Below are 19,515 nucleotides of genomic sequence, written 5' to 3' on the forward strand. Positions count from 1 at the left end.
CATTGTGCTGTGTGATAAAACTGCACCTTTCAGAGTGGCCTTTTATTGTGGGCAGTCTAAGGCACACCTGTGCACTAATCATGGTGTCTAATCAGCATCTTGATATGGCACACCTGTGAGGTGGGATGGATTATCTCAGCAAAGGAGAAGTGCTCACTATCACAGATTTAGACTGGTTTGTGCACAGTATTTGAGAGAAATGGTGATATTGTATATGTGGAAAAAGTTTTAGATCTTTGAGTTCATCTCATACAAAATGGGAGCAAAACCAAAAGTGTTGCGTTTATATTTTTGTTGAGTATAGTTTGCTCTGTGTTTTGAATAAATGTGTGAAGAAAATTATTTTTCGCTTTATTTTTTCCCATGCCTATTTTTAATTGTAAACCTTTATTACACTTATAAAACACAACAAAAACACATATATTCTGAAAGCACAGGTTGTCCTGAAAAAAAGAGACGTAAAACTTGATTGTGGGATGCAGGGAGAGCTGTTAACAGCAATAATAAAACATTTATGCCAGGCGAGTGAACGGTCCAGAAAATGCCCTCGGACCCCAGAGAGTTAAAATGTCCATGCTGTTGCACAAGTGCAGTGCGTGCACATTGTGTGAATAAATTTTGTAAAAACATGAATCTTGCAGAGTCTGCATACTCAGAATTGTAACTAATAAAAGTTAGATTATCTGAAGGTAGATGCCAGCTCTTACTGGCAGTTATCTAATCTGAACATTCTCTCCTTGGTAGCACCATGAAGCCTCCATCTCTGGACCGTGATGTCCAGCTGCCACACTTCAGGATGAAACACTGTCTTTTTCTACAAAGTTAGCAGACAGCTTATAAGATTTGAATTTAGCATTCACATTAGTAGCCAATGTCAGATCAGAATTGCTGACAACGTTATTATTAATAAAATTCTTGAAATCATCATCTCTGGTTTGGGGTAAAACCCTTGATATATAAAAAAAGTCGTATTTCGTCACATAGAAAGGACCAGGTGGGAAGAGATCCCACAACCTTCTTGCTGTGAGGTAATAGTGCGAACCACTAAGCCACTGTGCTGCCAACAATTTGGAAGATCCCAACTGCAAATGCAGATGCAACCTCCCAAAAAATTCACAGCAGCAGAAGAGCATCAAACCACAAACAGACATAAAACATACACATATCCCATGATTATACAAATGCGTTTCAAGTGAAAGCATCCTCCAGTTGCCACATTATTCATTCTGTTGAATCTGTGACAAAGTTACTGCAGGAGGTTTTGGAACACCATAAATATGAGCCTAAACTTTTAAAGCCAGTGTTGTTGAATGGAACCATTTGATGTCTTGAATAATATTTCAGCACTTTTGGAATTGCAAATTTTGATGTGGTTTCTCTGTATTTCTGTACAAACATTTTATTCTTGTGTGTTTCAGGAAAAAGTCAAGACGCGTTGTTACGGTCAAGAAGAAGGACGTTTCAAACAAACCTCAGCCTGCAATGCCACTTTCGCTCTCCAGTAATTCCTTGTTTTACATACGCAACCTACTCCAGAGGTTTCCCATTACCAACAAGGAGCGCATAGACTTGCAGCCAAATACTAGCAGTAGCACATCTGTGACTACAGACTCTGGTGAGTGTGTCTAAAATCTGAGTACATTACTGCATAATTTAATTTTTTAATTCATTATTAACATGTTTAAAATACCCAGTAAGTCTTGAACAGAACTGACAATCATTCCATTGATTACAAGCAATTGGCCAGTGACAATCAGCGTAACACAGCGGTTCGGTGATGTGACATGGCCTACAGTGAACAGGATGCGTCATCTTTGGATAAAGAAAAAGTGTATTTTATGTGTATTTTCCCATCCAAAAGTGCAAAGTAGAACCATTTTCAGAGAAGATTTTTTTTTTTTTTTTTTAGAATAAGTTCCAAAATGGAAGACTTTGGAAAGAAAGGTGCGCAAACAGAAATTGCAAGGCGTTACATCGCTCAACACCTGGTCAAGTTGGCAGATTTCAATAATAATAATAATAATAGATACATACTTCCATGTATTTTATGTATCTTATCTTTGTTTTATTCGTGTGTTTGTTTGACTGTTTGTATTTTAGTGTTGTCTTTTTTTGTGCTGGTGAGCCGAAGACAATTTTCCACATCGGTGGACAATAAAGAATTATTCTATTCTGTTCTTTTCTATTCTATTCTACATAAGCATCAGCAGTAGGTTATGTATGACCCATTGATATCCAAAGATATTAGAGCAGACCAATACTTGATGCATCATTTAACATCATGAAATACATGATCACCCACAGCCTTATCATTTCTAATGACCTGAATATTCTAATTCATAGTAATACTATAGTGATTTTTTTATGCTTTACTGCTAGACATGTAGGAGAACCTCTGGCTTTTATTTATTTGGTTATTCATTCATTCATTCATTCATTTGATTAGTCATTTATATGTACTTATTCTCCAGCAATTACATGCTTAGAATACAGTACCATGTAAGCAAAACCTCTGTTTGTATATAGATTTCCATCAAAAATTTGTCTACATGTTCTGTTTATATAGTCATACAAAACCACTAACTTATGAAATATATATATTTTTTATGGCTTTATTTCGACACGAAACACACTCTTGTCAAATCGGGTGTCCCTATGAGTAAATCAAACTCACCTCTCTTTTTAAATGGTGTTTAATGGTGGTGGCATTCTTATTGTTGCATTGCTGCCACCTACTGTCCGTTATAGCAGTCCTAAATCCTCTCATTGAGTCTGGTGTCTTTCAAGTATTTAAAAAGCCAACACTTTCTCCTCTCACTTGACCTTATTGCTAAATAAGAACATATTAAATTTTGGAGTTGATCTGGATCCAGATTCTGGATCAAGTTTCACTTCATATAGGTTTTGAAGGATTACATCAAAACTACTTAATGGATTCTCAACAAATTTTTACCACGGATACATATTAGGCCGTGGAAGACTCCATTAAATTTTGGAGGTGATCCGGATCCAGATCAGGATTCTAGATCAAGATTCACTTTATATAGGCTTTGAAGGATTACGACAAAACTACTTCACAGATTCTCACCACATTTTCACCATGGATAGATATTAGGACATGCAAGAACCCATTAAATTTTGCAGGTGATCCGGATCTGGATTGGCAGATGTCACAAATCTCTCTTTTTTTTTTTCTCTGATTACTCTTGTTTTGCTTTTATTGCTTAGCAATTGCATAACTGGAATACTGTATCAAATCAAATCAATTTTATTTATATAGCGCCAAATCACAACAAACAGTTGCCCCAAGGTGCCTTATATTGTAAGGCAAGGCCATACAATAATTACGGAAAAACCCCAACGGTCAAAACGACCCCCTGTGAGCAAGCACTTGGCAACAGTGGGAAGGAAAAACTCCCTTTTAACAGGAAGAAACCTCCAGCAGAACCAGGCTCAGGGAGGGGCAGTCTTCTGCTGGGACTGGTTGGGGCTGAGGGAGAGAACCAGGAAAAAGACATGCTGTGGAGGGGAGCAGAGATCAATCACTAATGATTAAATGCAGAGTGGTGCATACAGAGCAAAAAGAGAAAGAAACACTCAGTGCATCATGGGAACCCCCCAGCAGTCTAAGTCTATAGCAGCATAACTAAGGGATGGTTCAGGGTCACCTGATCCAGCCCTAACTATAAGCTTTAGCAAAAAGGAACGTTTTAAGCCTAATCTTAAAAGTAGAGAGGGTGTCTGTCTCCCTGATCTGAATTGGGAGCTGGTTCCACAGGAGAGGAGCCTGAAAGCTGAAGGATCTGCCTCCATTCTGCTCTTACAAACCCTAGGAACTACAAGTAAGCCTGCAGTCTGAGAGCGAAGCGCTCTTTTGGGGTGATATGGTACTATGAGGTCCCTAAGATAAGATGGGACCTGATTATTCAAAACCTTATAAGTAAGAAGAAGAATTTTAAATTCTATTCTAGAATTAACAGGAAGCCAATGAAGAGAGGCCAATATGGGTGAGATATGCTCTCTCCTTCTAGTCCCTGTTAGCACTCTAGCTGCAGCATTTTGAATTAACTGAAGGCTTTTCAGGGAACTTTTAGGACAACCTGATAATAATGAATTACAATAGTCCAGCCTAGAGGAAATAAATGCATGAATTAGTTTTTCAGCATCACTCTGAGACAAGACCTTTCTAATTTTAGAGATATTGCACAAATGCAAAAAAGCAGTCCTACATATTTGTTTAATATGCGCATTGAATGACATATCCTGATCAAAAATGACTCCAAGATTTCTCACAGTATTACTAGAGGTCAGGGTAATGCCATCCAGAGTAAGGATCTGGTTAGACACCATGTTTCTAAGATTTGTGGGGCCAAGAACAATAACTTCAGTTTTATCTGAGTTTAAAAGCAGGAAATTAGAGGTCATCCATGTCTTTATGTCTGTAAGACAATCCTGTAGTTTAGCTAATTGGTGTGTGTCCTCTGGCTTCATGGATAGATAAAGCTGGGTATCATCTGCGTAACAATGAAAATTTAAGCAATGCCGTCTAATAATATTGCCTAAGGGAAACGTATAAAGTGAATAAAATTGGTCCTAGCACAGAACCTTGTGGAACTCCATAATTAACCTTAGTCTGTGAAGAAGATTCCCCATTTACATGAACAAATTGTAATCTATTAGATAAATATGATTCAAACCACCGCAGCACAGTGCCTTTAATACCTATGCATGCTCTAATCTCTGTAATAAAATTTTATGGTCAACAGTATCAAAAGCAGCACTGAGGTCTAACAGAACAAGCACAGAGATGAGTCCACTGTCTGAGGCCATAAGAAGATTATTTGTAACCTTCACTAATGCTGTTTCTGTACTATGATGAATTCTGAAACCTGACTGAAACTCTTCAAATAGGCCATTCTTCTGCAGATGATCAGTTAGCTGTTTTACAACTACCCTTTCAAGAATTTTTGAGAGAAAAGGAAGGTTGGAGATTGGCCTATAATTAGCTAAGATAGCTGGGTCAAGTGATGGCTTTTTAAGTAATGGTTTAATTACTGCCACCTTAAAAGCCTGTGGTACATGGTCAACTAATAAAGATAGATTGATCATATTTAAGATCGAAGCATTAATTAATGGTAGGGCTTCCTTGAGCAGCCTGGTAGGAATGGGGTCTAATAGACATGTTGATGGTTTGGAGGAAGTAACTAATGAAAATAACTCAGACAGAACAATCGGAGAGAAAGAGTCTAATCAAATACCAGCATTGCTGAAAGCAGTCAAACATAAAGATATGTCTTTGGGATGGTTATGAGTAATTTTTTCTCTAATAGTTAAAATTTTATTAACAAAGAAAGTATGAAGTCATTACTAGTTAAAATTAAAGGAATACTCGGCTCAATAGAGCTCTGACTCTTTGTCAGCCTGGCTACAGTGCTGAAAAGAAACCTGGGGTTCTTATTTTCTTCAATTAGTGATGAGTAGTAAGATGTCCTAGCTTTACGGAGGGCTTTTTTTATAAAGCAACAGATTCTTTTTCCAGGCTAAGTGAAGATCTTCTAAATTAGTGAGACGCCATTTCCTCTTCAACTTACGGGTTATCTGCTTTAAGCTGCAAGTTTGTGAGTTATACCACGGAGTCAGGCACTTCTGATTTAAAGCTCTCTTTTTCAGAGGAGCTACAGCATCCAAAGTTGTCTTCAATGAGGATGTAAAACTATTGACGAGATACTCTATCTCACTTACAGAGTTTAGGTAGCTACTCTGCACTGTGTTGGTATATGGCATTAGAGAACATAATGAAGGAATCATATCCTTAAACCTAGTTACAGCGCTTTCTGAAAGACTTCTAGTGTAATGGAACTTATTCCCCACTGCTGGGTAGTCCATCAGAGTAAATGTAGATGTTATTAAGAAATGATCAGACAGAAGGGAGTTTTCAGGGAATACTGTTAAGTCTTCAATTTCCATACCATAAGTCAGAACAAGATCTAAGATATGATTAAAGTGGTGGGTGGACTCATTTACATTTTGAGCAAAGCCAATTGAGTCGAATAATAGATTAAATGCAGTGTTGAGGCTGTCATTCTCAGCATCTGTGTGGATGTTAAAATCGCCCACTATAATTATCTTATCCATGTATCTCATGGATAATTAATTTCATGGTAACTGTGATTTGCAGTTGCATGATTGTGTAATGGAATTTGAGTATTGCACTGGTAATTATAAAAAAACACAACAACAACAACAAAAAAAACCCTAATTGCAGACATTTGTACATGTCTGCAAAACAATAATCCATGCACAGATCTCTGCAAATGTGGCAGACATGATTGTCATAACCTCAGTGGATCACTTTAGATAATGATGACAGTGAAGATGATTCTGATGAGGACAGCAGTGACAGTGAAATGGAGTAACTGATCACCAATTTAAATTTTTTAAAACCCATAAATACCGAAGAAAATTATTTTTAAAAGTCAGTTGTATGCTTTCTGGGTTACTTTTACTTGGATTTTTTTTTTTTCCCTGAAAATAGCCTGCTTGATGCATGTTGACATTTTGGGCCATCGGTTCCCACTAATGCTCAAAATTCACGTTTGTGAAAACATGTTGTTTGGGGAACCATAGGCTTTGGTGAGATTTTTGCACCCACCCCAGATGTAGGTCATGGTCTCAAAAATACGAGATATTGATTATATGGCCCACGGTCAACAAATGATGGGTGTGCATGTACACAACCAGTCAAAAGCTTGGATGCAATTGCTGATTTAATTGAATGGGAAAGAATGTGTAGTTGAAGTGACAAGCACCGAGGGATTCCTTCAAATAGTCCTTATATTGTTTCTTATATTGTACCGATAGCAGATCAAGATGGGCTTGGTGAGGCAGAGGCTAAAGCTGAAATGGACTGCATTTATATAGCGCTTTTCCATCTGTATCAGATGCTCAAAGCGGTTTACAATAATGCCTCACACTCACTCACCCTGATGTCAGGCTGCTGCTATGCAAGGTGCCCACTACACACCAGGAGCAACTAGGGGATTAAGGACCTTGCCCAAGGGCCCTTAGTGATTTTTTTTTTTTTTTTTTTTTTTGGTCAGACTGGGATTTGAACCGAGGATCCTCTGGTCTCAAGCCCAGCGCTTAACCACTAGAACATCACCTCCCCTAGAGGTATGCTTTAGAAAGAACATGAATGAAAGTCAGTTGGAGTAAGACAGAGTAATTTGCCTGAATGAGAAGGAGCCTGGTGGAACAGTGCAGTTGTAAGCTGTTGGTGGTGAAGGTTGATGAGTTTACATGCTTGGGGTCAACTGTTGAAAGTAAAGAGAGTGTGGCAGAGAGTTGAAGAAAAGTGTCAGGAGTAGGGCTGCATGATATATCGTGTTTGAGCATCACCATATTAATGTGCACATGTGCGATTGTTACATCGCCAGGACTTGTGATGTGGCATAATTATATTAAGTGTGCACGTTTACATTGCCAAGTGATAAGGGTAAAAAAATCTGCTTTCGTTTTTTATGACTAACCAACACAGATCTCAAATACATTGACTTACTAAGAAAGGATCCTGGTAATGCAAGTGTGTGACATGCACCTTCTCCCTCGCTGTGCTGCACACATCAGTCATATTCTCAGCTGAAAAAAAAAAACAGGCGGCTCCCTCGCAGCGTATCTTGTTTTTGGTGGCTGAAAACAATACTTTTTGAAAACGGGCTTCTTGTGGATGAGTCTGAAAAGGCTGGATTTGAGTCTTATAACCCTGTCCCTGTAACCTAAGTTGCTTGTAATTAATGACATGTTGTTGTTAACAGCGTAATTTAACATGCTTTTTTTTTTTTTTGTCTTGATGGATCAGTCAATCAATCAATCAATTTTATTTATATAGCGCCAAATCACAACAAACAGTTGCCCCAAGGCGCTTTATATTGTAAGGCAAGGCCATACAATAATTACGTAAAAACCCCAATGGTCAAAACGACCCCCTGTGAGCAAGCACTTGGCGACAGTGGGAAGGAAAAACTCCCTTTTAACAGGAAGAAACCTCCAGCAGAACCAGGCTCAGGGAGGGGCAGTCTTCTGCTGGGAGTGGTTGGGGCTGAGGGAGAGAACCAGGAAAAAGACATGCTGTGGAGGGGAGCAGAGATCAATCACTAATGATTAAATGCAGAGTGGTGCATACAGAGCAAAAAGAGAAAGAAACAGTGCATCATGGGAACCCCCAGCAGTCTAAGTCTATAGCAGCATAACTAAGGGATGGTTCAGGGTCACCTGATCCAGCCCTAACTATAAGCTTTAGCAAAAAGGAAAGTTTTAAGCCTAATCTTAAAAGTAGAGAGGGTGTCTGTCTACCTGATCCGAATTGGGAGCTGGTTCCAGAGGAGAGGAGCCTGAAAGCTGAAGGCTCTGTCTCCCATTCTACTCTTACAAACCCTAGGAACTACAAGTAAGCCTGCAGTCTGAGAGTGAAGTGCTCTATTGGGGTGATATGAGGTCCCTAAGATAAGATGGGACCTGATTATTCAAAACCTTATAAGTAAGAAGAAAAATTTTAAATTCTATTCTAGAATTAACAGGAAGCCAATGAAGAGAGGCCAATATGGGTGAGATATGCTCTCTCCTTCTAGTCCCTGTCAGTACTCTAGCTGCAGCATTTTGAATTAACTGAAGGCTTGAAAAAGGGGACTTTTAGGACAACCTGATAATAATGAATTCAAATAGTCCAGCCTAGAGGAAATAAATGCATGAATTAGTTTTTCAGCATCACTCTGAGACAAGACCTTTCTAATTTTAGAGATATTGCGCAAATGCAAAAAAGCAGTCCTACATATTTGTTTAATATGCGCATTGAATGACATATCCTGATCAAAAATGACTCCAAGATTTTTCACAGTATTACTAGAGGTCAGGGTAATGCCATCCAGAGTAAGGATCTGGTTAGACACCATGTTTCTAAGATTTGTGGGGCCAAGTACAATAACTTCAGTTTTATCTGAGTATAAAAGAAGGAAATTAGAGGTCATCCATGTCTTTATGTCTGTAAGACAATCCTGCAGTTTAGCTAATTGGTGTGTGTCCTCTGGCTTCATGGATAGATAAAGCTGAGTATCATCTGCGTAACAATGAAAATTTAAGCAATGCCGTCTAATAATATTGCCTAAGGGAAACGTATAAAGTGAATAAAATTGGTCCTAGCACAGAACCTTGTGGAACTCCATAATTAACCTTAGTCTGTGAAGAAGATTCCCCATTTACATGAACAAATTGTAATCTACTTCACTGCATAAAGGGCAAGGTTGCCTGCCTAAAAAGTACACCCTTGATTTCCAGTCCCTCAGACAGCACCGCGTCAACAACAGCCATTCATCAATAGCTGATATAATCATATGGGCAAAAGGTTCACTTTGAAAACCTTTGTCAGGTACTGCAATAAGGATTTACATTCACAAAGGCCACTTAAAATTTTAACAGGCAAAAAAGAAGCCTTATAAGACTTCTCTGGGCTTGGAGGCATCTAAACTGGAACATCACACAGTAGAAACATGTATTACACTCAGAGGAATCAGTATTCCAGATCCTTTTTGGAAGAAATGGATGCTGTGTGCTGCGAACCAAAGATGAAAAGAACCATCCAGATTGTTATCAGCAACAAGTCCAAAAGTCAGGGTCTGTCATGGTATGGGATTGTGTCATTGCCCTTGGCAGATGTAATTTACACTTCTATTAATACAGAAAAGCACATTGAGAGTTTTTGACAACATATGCTGCCTTCAAAATGACATCTTTTCCATGCATTTTTCAAGACGACAATGAAAAACCATCTTCTGCACACATATGGCAAAGGTCACTGCTACTGAACGGGCCTGTCTGCTGAATGTGGGAAGAATTTTGAAACAAAAAAATTGCAATGATGACAACATACTGTTGCAGACCATAACAATGTTGGCAGAAAGAATGGGACAAAATCACACCTGAAACTTTTAGGTGTTGTGAGAATGAATGACAATGTGTTGGAAGCCATGCATCCAGGAATGCAGCATGTATCTTAACACATTATATTCAATTGACCAGAAAAACGTGAAATATGTCAGATTTATACTTGAGTTCATCTGATATTGATATTTTAGGGGCTGATGCCAATATTTGGGAGTGAAAATAGCAATTCCGATACATCTGCCAAACAGTACAAAAATAGCAATGATTCCTAACACTGACAAAGAACTACAATTGAGATTTGATGATTCACAGTTTAAACGAGAACCTTATTATAAATAACTATAACCAATAACCAACCAAAGTACGTCACGCTGCCCTTACTGGGATTGGCAGTCACTGTGTCACATTGCTCATCATTAGTACCAACCAAAACGTTAGCGTCGATAACTGCTAATCCGCTAACTAAAAAGTTAACTGAATTGGGAGCTGGTTCCACAGGAGTGGAGCCTGAAAAGCTGAAGGCTCTGCCTCCCATTCTACTCTTACAAACCCTAGGAACTACAAGTAAGCCTGCAGTCTGAGAGCGAAGTGCTCTATTGGGGTGATATGGTACTATGAGGTCCCTAAGATAAGATGGGACCTGATTATTCAAAACCTTATAAGTAAGAAGAAGAATTTTAAATTCTATTCTAGAATTAACAGGAAGCCAATGAAGAGAGGCCAATATGGGTGAGATATTCTCTCTCCTTCTAGTCCTCATTAGTACTGTAGCTGCAGCATTTTGAATTAACTGAAGGCTTTTCAGGGAACTTTTAGGACAACCTGATAATAATGAATTACAATAGTCCAGCCTAGAGGAAATAAATGCATGAATTAGTTTTTCAGCATCACTCTGAGACAAGACCTTTCTAATTTTAGAGATATTGCATAAATGCAAAAAAGCAGTCCTACATATTTGTTTAATATGCGCATTAAATGACATCCTGATCAAAAATGACTCCAAGATTTCTCACAGTATTACTAGAGGTCAGGGTAATGCCATCCAGAGTAAGGATCTGGTTAGACACCATGTTTCTAAGATTTGTGGGGCCAAGTACAATAACTTCAGTTTTATCTGAGTTTAAAAGCAGGAAATTAGAGGTCATCCATGTCTTTATGTCTGTAAGACAATCCTGCAGTTTAGCTAATTGGTGTGTGTCCTCTGGCTTCATTGATAGATAAAGCTGGGTATCATCTGCGTAACAATGAAAATTTAAGCATTGCCCTCTAATAATACTGCCTAAGGGAAGCATGTATAAAGTGAATAAAATTGGTCCTAGCACAGAACCTTGTGGAACTCCATAATTAACCTTAGTCTGTGAAGAAGATTCCCCATTTACATGAACAAATTGTAATCTATTAGATAAATATGATTCAAACCACCGCAGCGCAGTGCCTTTAATACCTATGGCATGCTTTAATCTCTGTAATAAAATTTTATGGTCAACAGTATCAAAAGCAGCACTGAGGTCTAACAGAACAAACACAGAGATGAGTCCACTGTCTGAGGCCATAAGAAGATCATTTGTAACCTTCAATAATGCTGTTTCTGTACTATGATGAATTCTAAAACCTGACTGAAACTCTTCAAATAGACCATTCCTCTGCAGATGATCAGTTAGCTGTTTTACACCTACCCTTTCAAGAATTTTTGAGAGAAAAGGAAGGTTGGAGATTGGCCTATAATTAGCTAAGATAGCTGGGTCAAGTGATGGCTTTTTAAGTAATGGTTTAATTACTGCCACCTTAAAAGCCTGTGGTACATAGCCAACTAATAAAGATAGATTGATCATATTTAAGATCGAAGCATTAAATAATGGTAGGGCTTCCTTGAGCAGCCTGGTAGGAATGGGGTCTAATAGACATGTTGATGGTTTGGATGAAGTAACTAATGAAAATAACTCAGACAGAACAATCGGAGAGAAAGAGTCTAACCAAATACCGGCATCACTGAAAGCAGCCAAAGATAACGATGCGTCTTTGGGATGGTTATGAGTAATTTTTTCTCTAATAGTTAAAATTTTATTAGCAGAGAAAGTCATGAAGTCATTACTAGTTAAAGTTAAAGGAATACTCGGCTCAATAGAGCTCTGACTCTTTGTCAGCCTGGCTACAGTGCTGAAAAGAAACCTGTGGTTGTTCTTATTTTCTTCAATTAGTGATGAGTAGTAAGATGTCCTAGCTTTACGGAGGGCTTTTTTATAGAGCAACAGACTCTTTTTCCAGGCTAAGTGAAGATCTTCTAAATTAGTGAGACGACATTTCCTCTCCAACTTACAGGTTATCTGCTTTAAGCTGCGAGTTTGTAAGTTATACCACGGAGTCAGGCACTTCTGATTTAAAGCTCTCTTTTTCAGAGGAGCTACAGCATCCAAAGTTGTCTTCAATGAGGATGTAAAACTATTGACGAGATACTCTATCTCACTTACAGAGTTTAGGTAGCTACTCTGCACTGTGTTGGTATATGGCATTAGAGAACATAAAGAGGGAATCATATCCTTAAACCTAGTTACAGCGCTTTCTGAAAGACCTCTAGTGTAATGAAACTTATTCCCCACTGCTGGGTAGTCCATCAGAGTAAATGTAAATGTTATTAAGAAATGATCAGACAGAAGGCAGTTTTCAGGGAATACTGTTAAGTCTTCAATTTCCATACCATAAGTCAGAACAAGATCTAAGATATGATTAAAGTGGTGGGTGGACTCATTTACATTTTGAGCAGAGCCAATTGAGTCTAATAATAGATTAAATGCAGTGTTGAGGCTGTCATTCTCAGCATCTGTGTGGATGTTAAAATCGCCCACTATAATTATCTTATCTGAGCTAAGCACTAAGTCAGACAAAAGGTCTGAAAATTCACAGAGAAACTCACAGTAACGACCAGGAGGACGATAGATAACAAATAAAACTGGTTTTTGGGACTTCCAATTTGGATGGACAAGACTAAGAGTCAAGCTTTCAAATGAATTAAAGCTCTGTCTGGGTTTTTGATTAATTAATAAGCTGGAATGGAAGATTGCTGCTAATCCTCCGCCTCGGCCCGTGCTACGAGCGTTCTGGCAGTTAGTGTGACTCGGGGGTGTTGACTCATTTAAACTAACATATTCTTCCTGCTGTAACCAGGTTTCTGTAAGGCAGAATAAATCAATATGTTGATCAATTATTATATCATTTACTAACAGGGACTTAGAAGAGAGAGACCTAATGTTTAATAGACCACATTTAACTGTTTTAGTCTGTGGTGCAGTTGAAGGTGCTATATTATTTTTTCTTTTTGAATTTTTATGCTTAAATAGATTTTTGCTGGTTATTGGTGGTCTGGGAGCAGGCACTGTCTCTACGGGGATGGGGTAATGAGGGGATGGCAGGGGGAGAGAAGCTGCAGAGAGGTGTGTAAGACTACAACTCTGCTTCCTGGTCCCAACCCTGGATAGTCACGGTTTGGAGGATTTAAGAAAATTGGCCAGATTTCTAGAAATGAGAGCTGCTCCATCCAAAGTGGGATGGATGCCGTCTCTCCTAACAAGACCAGGTTTTCCCCAGAAGCTTTGCCAATTATCTATGAAGCCCACGTCATTTTTTGGACACCTCTCAGACAGCCAGCAATTCAAGGAGAACATGCGGCTAAACATGTCACTCCCGGTCCGATTGGGGAGGGGCCCAGAGAAAACTACAGAGTCCGACATTGTTTTTGCAAAGTTACACACCGATTCAATGTTAATTTTAGTGACCTCCGATTGGCGTAACCGGGTGTCATTACTGCCGACGTGAATTACAATCTTACCAAATTTACGCTTAGCCTTAGCCAGCAGTTTCAAATTTCCTTCAGTGTCGCATGCTCTGGCCCCCGGAAGACAATTGACTATGGTTGCTGGTGTCGCTAACTTCACATTTCTCAAAACAGAGTCGCCAATAACCAGAGTTTGATCCTCGGCGGGTGTGTCGCAGAGTGGGGAAAAACGGTTAGAAATGTGAACGGGTTGGCGGTGTACACGGGGCTTCTGTTTAGGGCTACGCTTCCTCCTCACAGTCACCCAGTCAGCCTGCTTTCCCGGCTGCTCGGGATCTGCCAGAGGGAAACTAATGGCGGGTAAGCTACCTTGGTCCTCACCGACTACAGGGGCCTGGCTAGCTGTAGAATTTTCCACGGTGCGGAGCCGAGTCTCCAATTCTCCCAGCCTGGCCTCCAAAGCTACGAATAAGCTACACTTATTACAAGTACCATTACTGCTAAAGGAGGCCGAGGAATAACTAAACATTTCACACCCAGAGCAGACAAGTGCGGGAGAGACAGGATAAGCCGCCATGCTAAACCGGCTAAGAGCTAGTAGCTGCCCTAAGCTAGCGGATTCCTAAAAACACACAAAGTGAATAATGTGTAAATAATTTAGAGGTGATTCAGCAGAGGGAGTGCTTTAGTTAAGGCACGTGAAGATTACACTGTGAAACAAATCGTTATCTAGGTAACTAGATCAATCTAACTGTGCAGATTAAACAGCTAACAGATACAGCAAAACACCGCTGTGCTCCGGAACAGGAAGTGATACAATACCGCAGTGAGAGCCAACCACCAGTATGGATCATTAATGGGATTTATTTTTGTCACAAGCAGAAAGCTGAAGAGGCGATGGATGATCGTAAATAAATAGAGCGCTGTGACGCTGATTAAAATAATTGCAGAAAGGACTTTCAGCTTTTAAAATACCTAAGTTATTTTTTCTTCTTGTTGGTGGATTCTTTCAGCTGAGGCTAACAAACGCACCTGGTGCACTGTATTGTAACAGCGAGGTACTGTTTTAAAAATGCTGTTTATTCATAAGCAATTTACACGATAAGGAATTTAAAGTATTTCCAAAAGGCGTCTTCCAAAACAAGGGTGTCTGCTGTGGATAACAGTTTTCTACGGTTTGTGATGATGAATTTGACTGAAAGGAAGAAATCAGCTGCTTTGAAATGTTCTAGCCTTCTGCTGCTACATTGATTAGCTCCTTACACTGGCTATGCGCTAGCCTGACAACCGGCCCTGAATTAGGCCAGATACTGACCTCTATTTTTGGAGTGGGAATTCCCCCTCCTAAACGACCAGTAGGAGAGCAACACTCGCGCCACATCAAAGTGAGGCTGGCGTCAGCGTCTCGGCCATCAGCCAGTCACAGGCTAGGAGAGAGAGGCCAGTATCTGGCCCAATTCAGGGCCGGTTGTTTGGGTAGTTATGCACATGCTCCAGTCTTCTCCTTTTTTGTGGAAGTGTTACAGCACCACATACAGGCGTGGCATATGTACTACAGTGTTTTTTGGATGATCCTGCAAAATATTTATATATTGCTATGGTCAAAGAAAATTGCAGTGTCATCTTTTTCCAATGTCGTGCAGGTCTAGTCACGAGTGATTTGTGATGTGTTATCTGTAAGAGTGAAAAGGAGAGTTTAGAATACTGTAGTGAGACCAGATATGGTGTATGTCTTAGAGGTGGTGGCAACAACAAAAAGACAGTAGATCAAGTTAAAGATGCTCTTGTGTTTTTGGGAGTGATGACGATTGACAGAATTCAGGGTGAGCATGTCAGAGGGCCAGTACATGTAGGACAGTTTGGACTCAGAGTCAGAGAAGCGAGATTGAGATGTTTTGGTTAAGTACAGAGGAGGGCCCCAGAGTATATGGAGAGAGGGATGCTGAGGATGGAGCCAACAGGCAGGAGGAGAAGAGGGAGGTCAACAAGGAGATTTATGGATGTGGTTGTGGATGACATGCACGTGGTTGGTGTGACACAGGAAGATGCAGAGGACAGGTTCAGGTGGAGACTCATCTACTATAAACAGCAGCTGAAGGATTGTGTGTGCGTGCACGCACACACACACACACACACACAAATGTACTTACTACATCTGTCATGTTTCCCACCTTTTCTCAGATGGCAACATTGACAAGAACAGGACAAGGGGCCGCTTGAACAATGGCATTCCTCTTGTGCCTCCGATGAGGACTCCGTCAGAGCTGGATAGCTTTCGGCGTTCTTTACCTGTGCATGAACGTCGTGAAGAGATTGTTCAGCTCATCAAGGAAAACAAGGTGGTCCTGATAGTGGGAGAAACTGGCTCTGGCAAAACCACTCAGGTTGGTAGATGGGAGTTTTTTGTACTTTCCTTGATTTTGACAAAAGTCACTTTTTTAATTGACTGATACTGTTCATATTGCAACAATTACAATACAACAATTAAGTATTTTCTTTTAAAATATTCTGTAAAACTTTGGACACCTTTTTTTCATTCAAGACCACAAGCAAAAGTTCCTTATTTTCATTGTTTGTGTTATGATAGCGCGCTGTTCACATTCACTAAACATGAATATGTTCCACATACATGTTATTACAGAGGATGTCCAGAGGAGGTGGACATCTGTGGCACAACATGCCGGCAGGCTTTGCTGTGACTGATCCATCTCAGAGCTCAATCAACTGTGATCAGATTGTTTCAAATGGTGTTATGATGCCGTCAGAATATGTAGATTGAGATCAGATGACGCAAAAACTGCACATAGACTGCCGTCAGATGTGCGTCCCATCACGATGGCGCAAAGAATGTTTTGAACATGCGCACCACACTTGGGATAGCTGAGTGAATGGGACCAAATATGTAGACTGCTCATAGACTGCCGTCTGTTGGTCTTCAGACCGCACCTCAATACTTCCTGATTGAGGCCAGATGTGTCATTCTGATGCCATTCGGCCTCAATCGGTGTATGTGTGATGCCGGTATTAGATTCCTCTGTTACTGATTCATATACCTGACAAAGGTAAAATTACACACAAAGAAGTCACTATCAAAAATGTGATGATATATATGAAACTATATCTGAATATTATGTTTAAAGATGCCAACATTGCCAAAAACAGGAGGTTCTCTGGTCATCACTGGAATCTACCAGAATCCCAAATGTCAGAGCTTAATATATAATAATTTTTCTAGAGTTAATGATGTAGCTTTTGCAGTTCCACTCCACTGTGGCTCCATTATGCTTCTGCATGCCCTGTTAATTGCAGGCACCAACCTGTTGGCACTTGCTGGACACGTCTAAGGTTTCTGCAGACAACAATCTTATCAAATGCATGGTAGAAATTAGGACCAAGATGAGTCAGAGGATGGAAACATGTACATTTCCAGGTGATTGCATATGCCCTGAACCTTACCTCAGTCATTCATACAAACAGTATGATATTGTATGCAGATCTGCCTGGAGTCAGCAGTTCTCAAAAACTGTCTGTGCAAAAAAGGAAACTAGTGAGGGAAAACTCCAAGACACCCCTGAGCACTCTGAAGCAGTTGTAGCGTGTTGTAACAATTTTGCATATCTGTGTCTTTTTTCTCTCTCTAATTCCAAAATTAGAGAGAGAGAAAAAAGACACCCTCCCCTTCACCCCTATGCCTTTGGGAGTGAAGGGGAGGGTGCCTTTTTAATAATCAGAGGTAAATTAAAAACATTTGGAGTATTTCTGTTGCATATGTCACAAAGGTCTCAAACAAGCTTTTTCGGGTGTAAAAGATGTTTACAGCAATAGAATGTGTGTGAAAACAGTAATTTGTGTGATGTGTAATTTATTGTGCCAGGCCAGTTTTTATCTTCAAATTTGTTCTTAGAAGGTTAAAATCTGCATTGTAAAACTGAACAAGTCAAAGATTTTTACACAGTTCTACAAGTATAATAAATATGTGGCTGAAGACGCTGATAATTGGTAAGTGGGACCTGAATGTCCTGTGCCTCCATCATCCATAAATGAAAGATGCTCGGATTTGAGCAAGAACCCGATGGTCACTCTATCAGAGCCCCAGCATTCCTCTGTGGACCTTCCAGAAGGACAACCATCTCTGCAGCAATCCACCAATCAGGCCTGTATGGTAGAGTGGCCAGATGGAAGCCACTTCTTAGTAAAAGGCACATGGCAGACCACCTGGAGTTTGCCAAAAGTCACCCGAAGGACTCTGACCATGAGAAACAAAATTCTCTGCTCTGATGAGACAAATATTGAACTCTTTGTGTGAATGCCAGGCATCATGTTTGGAGGAAACCAGGCACCATCCCTACAGTGAAGCCTGGTGGTGGCAGCATCATGCTGTGGGGATGTTTTCAATGACAGGAACTGGGAGACTCATCAGGATTAGGGGAAACATGAATGCAGGAAAAACAAGGTTACAATGGGCTAAGGAAAAGCAATCGTGGACTGTGGATGACTGGATGAAAGTCATATTCAGTGATGAATCTCGAATCTGCATTGGGCAAGGTGATGATGCTGGAACTTTTGTTTGGTGCCGTTCCAATGAGATTTATAAAGATAACTGCCTGAAGAGAACATGTAAATTTCCACAGTCATTGATTATATGGGGCTGCATGTCAGGTAAAGGCACTGGGGAGATGGCTGTCATTACATCATCAATAAATGCACAAGTTTACGTTGATATTTTGGACACTTTTCTTATCCCATCAATTGAAAGGATGTTTGGGGATGATGAAATCATTTTTCAAGATGATAATGCATCTTGCCATAGAGCAAAAACTGTGAAAACATTCCTTGCAAAAAGACACATAGGGTCAATGTCATGGCCTGCAAATAGTCTGGATCTTGATCCAATTGAAAATCTTTGGTGGAAGTTGAAGAAAATGGTCCATGACAAGGCTCCAACCTGCAAAGCTGATCTGGCAACAGCAATCAGAGAAAGGTGGAGCCAGATTGATGAAGAGTACTGTTTGTCACTCATTAAGTCCATGCCTCAGAGACTGCAAGCTGTTATCAAAGCCAGAGGTGGTGCAACAAAATACTAGTGACGTGTTGGAGCGTTCTTTTGTTTTTCATGATTCCATAATTTTTTCCTCAGAATTGAGTGATTCCATATTTTTTTCCCTCTGCTTGGTCTAAAAAAGTAACTGTTACTGACTGCCACAATTTTTTTTCCTGATTTCTTATAGTGTTTCTTAAAGTCAGAAAGTTGCCATTTGAAATGACTTTAGTTTTGTGTCATGTCTGTGATCTGCTTTTTTTTTTCTACAAAATTAAACAACTGAATGAACATCCTCCGAGGCCGGTGATTCCATAATTTTTGCCAGGGGTTGTAGAAATATAGTTTGTTGGCCCAGCTTTGGGGGAAGTGGTGGTGGCCATGTGGTCAGTGCGCTTGGTTTCAGTGTGGAAGGTTTCCGGTTCAAACCCCACCTCTGCCCATTTCTCCATGTAATGTGGCGTTGCGCCAGGAAGAGCATCCGGTGTAAAACCTGTGCTAAATCAACATTCAGATCCACCTTGGATCCGTTGTGGCGACCCCGAGTGAAAACAAGGGAGCAGCCGAAGGGACTTACTTTTAGTTTGCACAGCTTTGACTACTGTTACTCTGGTGGAATTCAGCACTTTGTAATTGTTCTTCCTTTTTGTCAGACTTGTTGTCTGTGGCAATGCACCATTGACTGCTTGAATATTATTTTGTAGTGACAGTAAAAACATTCTAACACAATGGAATAAGATATATAATGTGTGTGTGTGTGTGTGTGTATATA

At 39.9% G+C, this 19,515-nt stretch overlaps 1 protein-coding gene across 1 annotated transcript in view; it reads left to right on the forward strand.

The window, feature by feature from the left end:
* LOC117529122 (3'-5' RNA helicase YTHDC2) overlaps positions 1 to 19,515 on the forward strand; it is a 143,088-nt gene that overhangs the window by 9,049 nt on the left and 114,524 nt on the right. Inside the window, exons 4-5 of the mRNA XM_034191822.1 lie at positions 1,419 to 1,615; positions 15,887 to 16,089. Coding sequence (XP_034047713.1) covers positions 1,419 to 1,615; positions 15,887 to 16,089 — 400 coding nt within the window. The remainder of the gene's footprint in view (positions 1 to 1,418; positions 1,616 to 15,886; positions 16,090 to 19,515) is intronic.

Source organism: Thalassophryne amazonica, chromosome 17 (genome assembly GCF_902500255.1).
Source record: "Thalassophryne amazonica chromosome 17, fThaAma1.1, whole genome shotgun sequence".
Taxonomy (NCBI): domain Eukaryota; kingdom Metazoa; phylum Chordata; class Actinopteri; order Batrachoidiformes; family Batrachoididae; genus Thalassophryne; species Thalassophryne amazonica.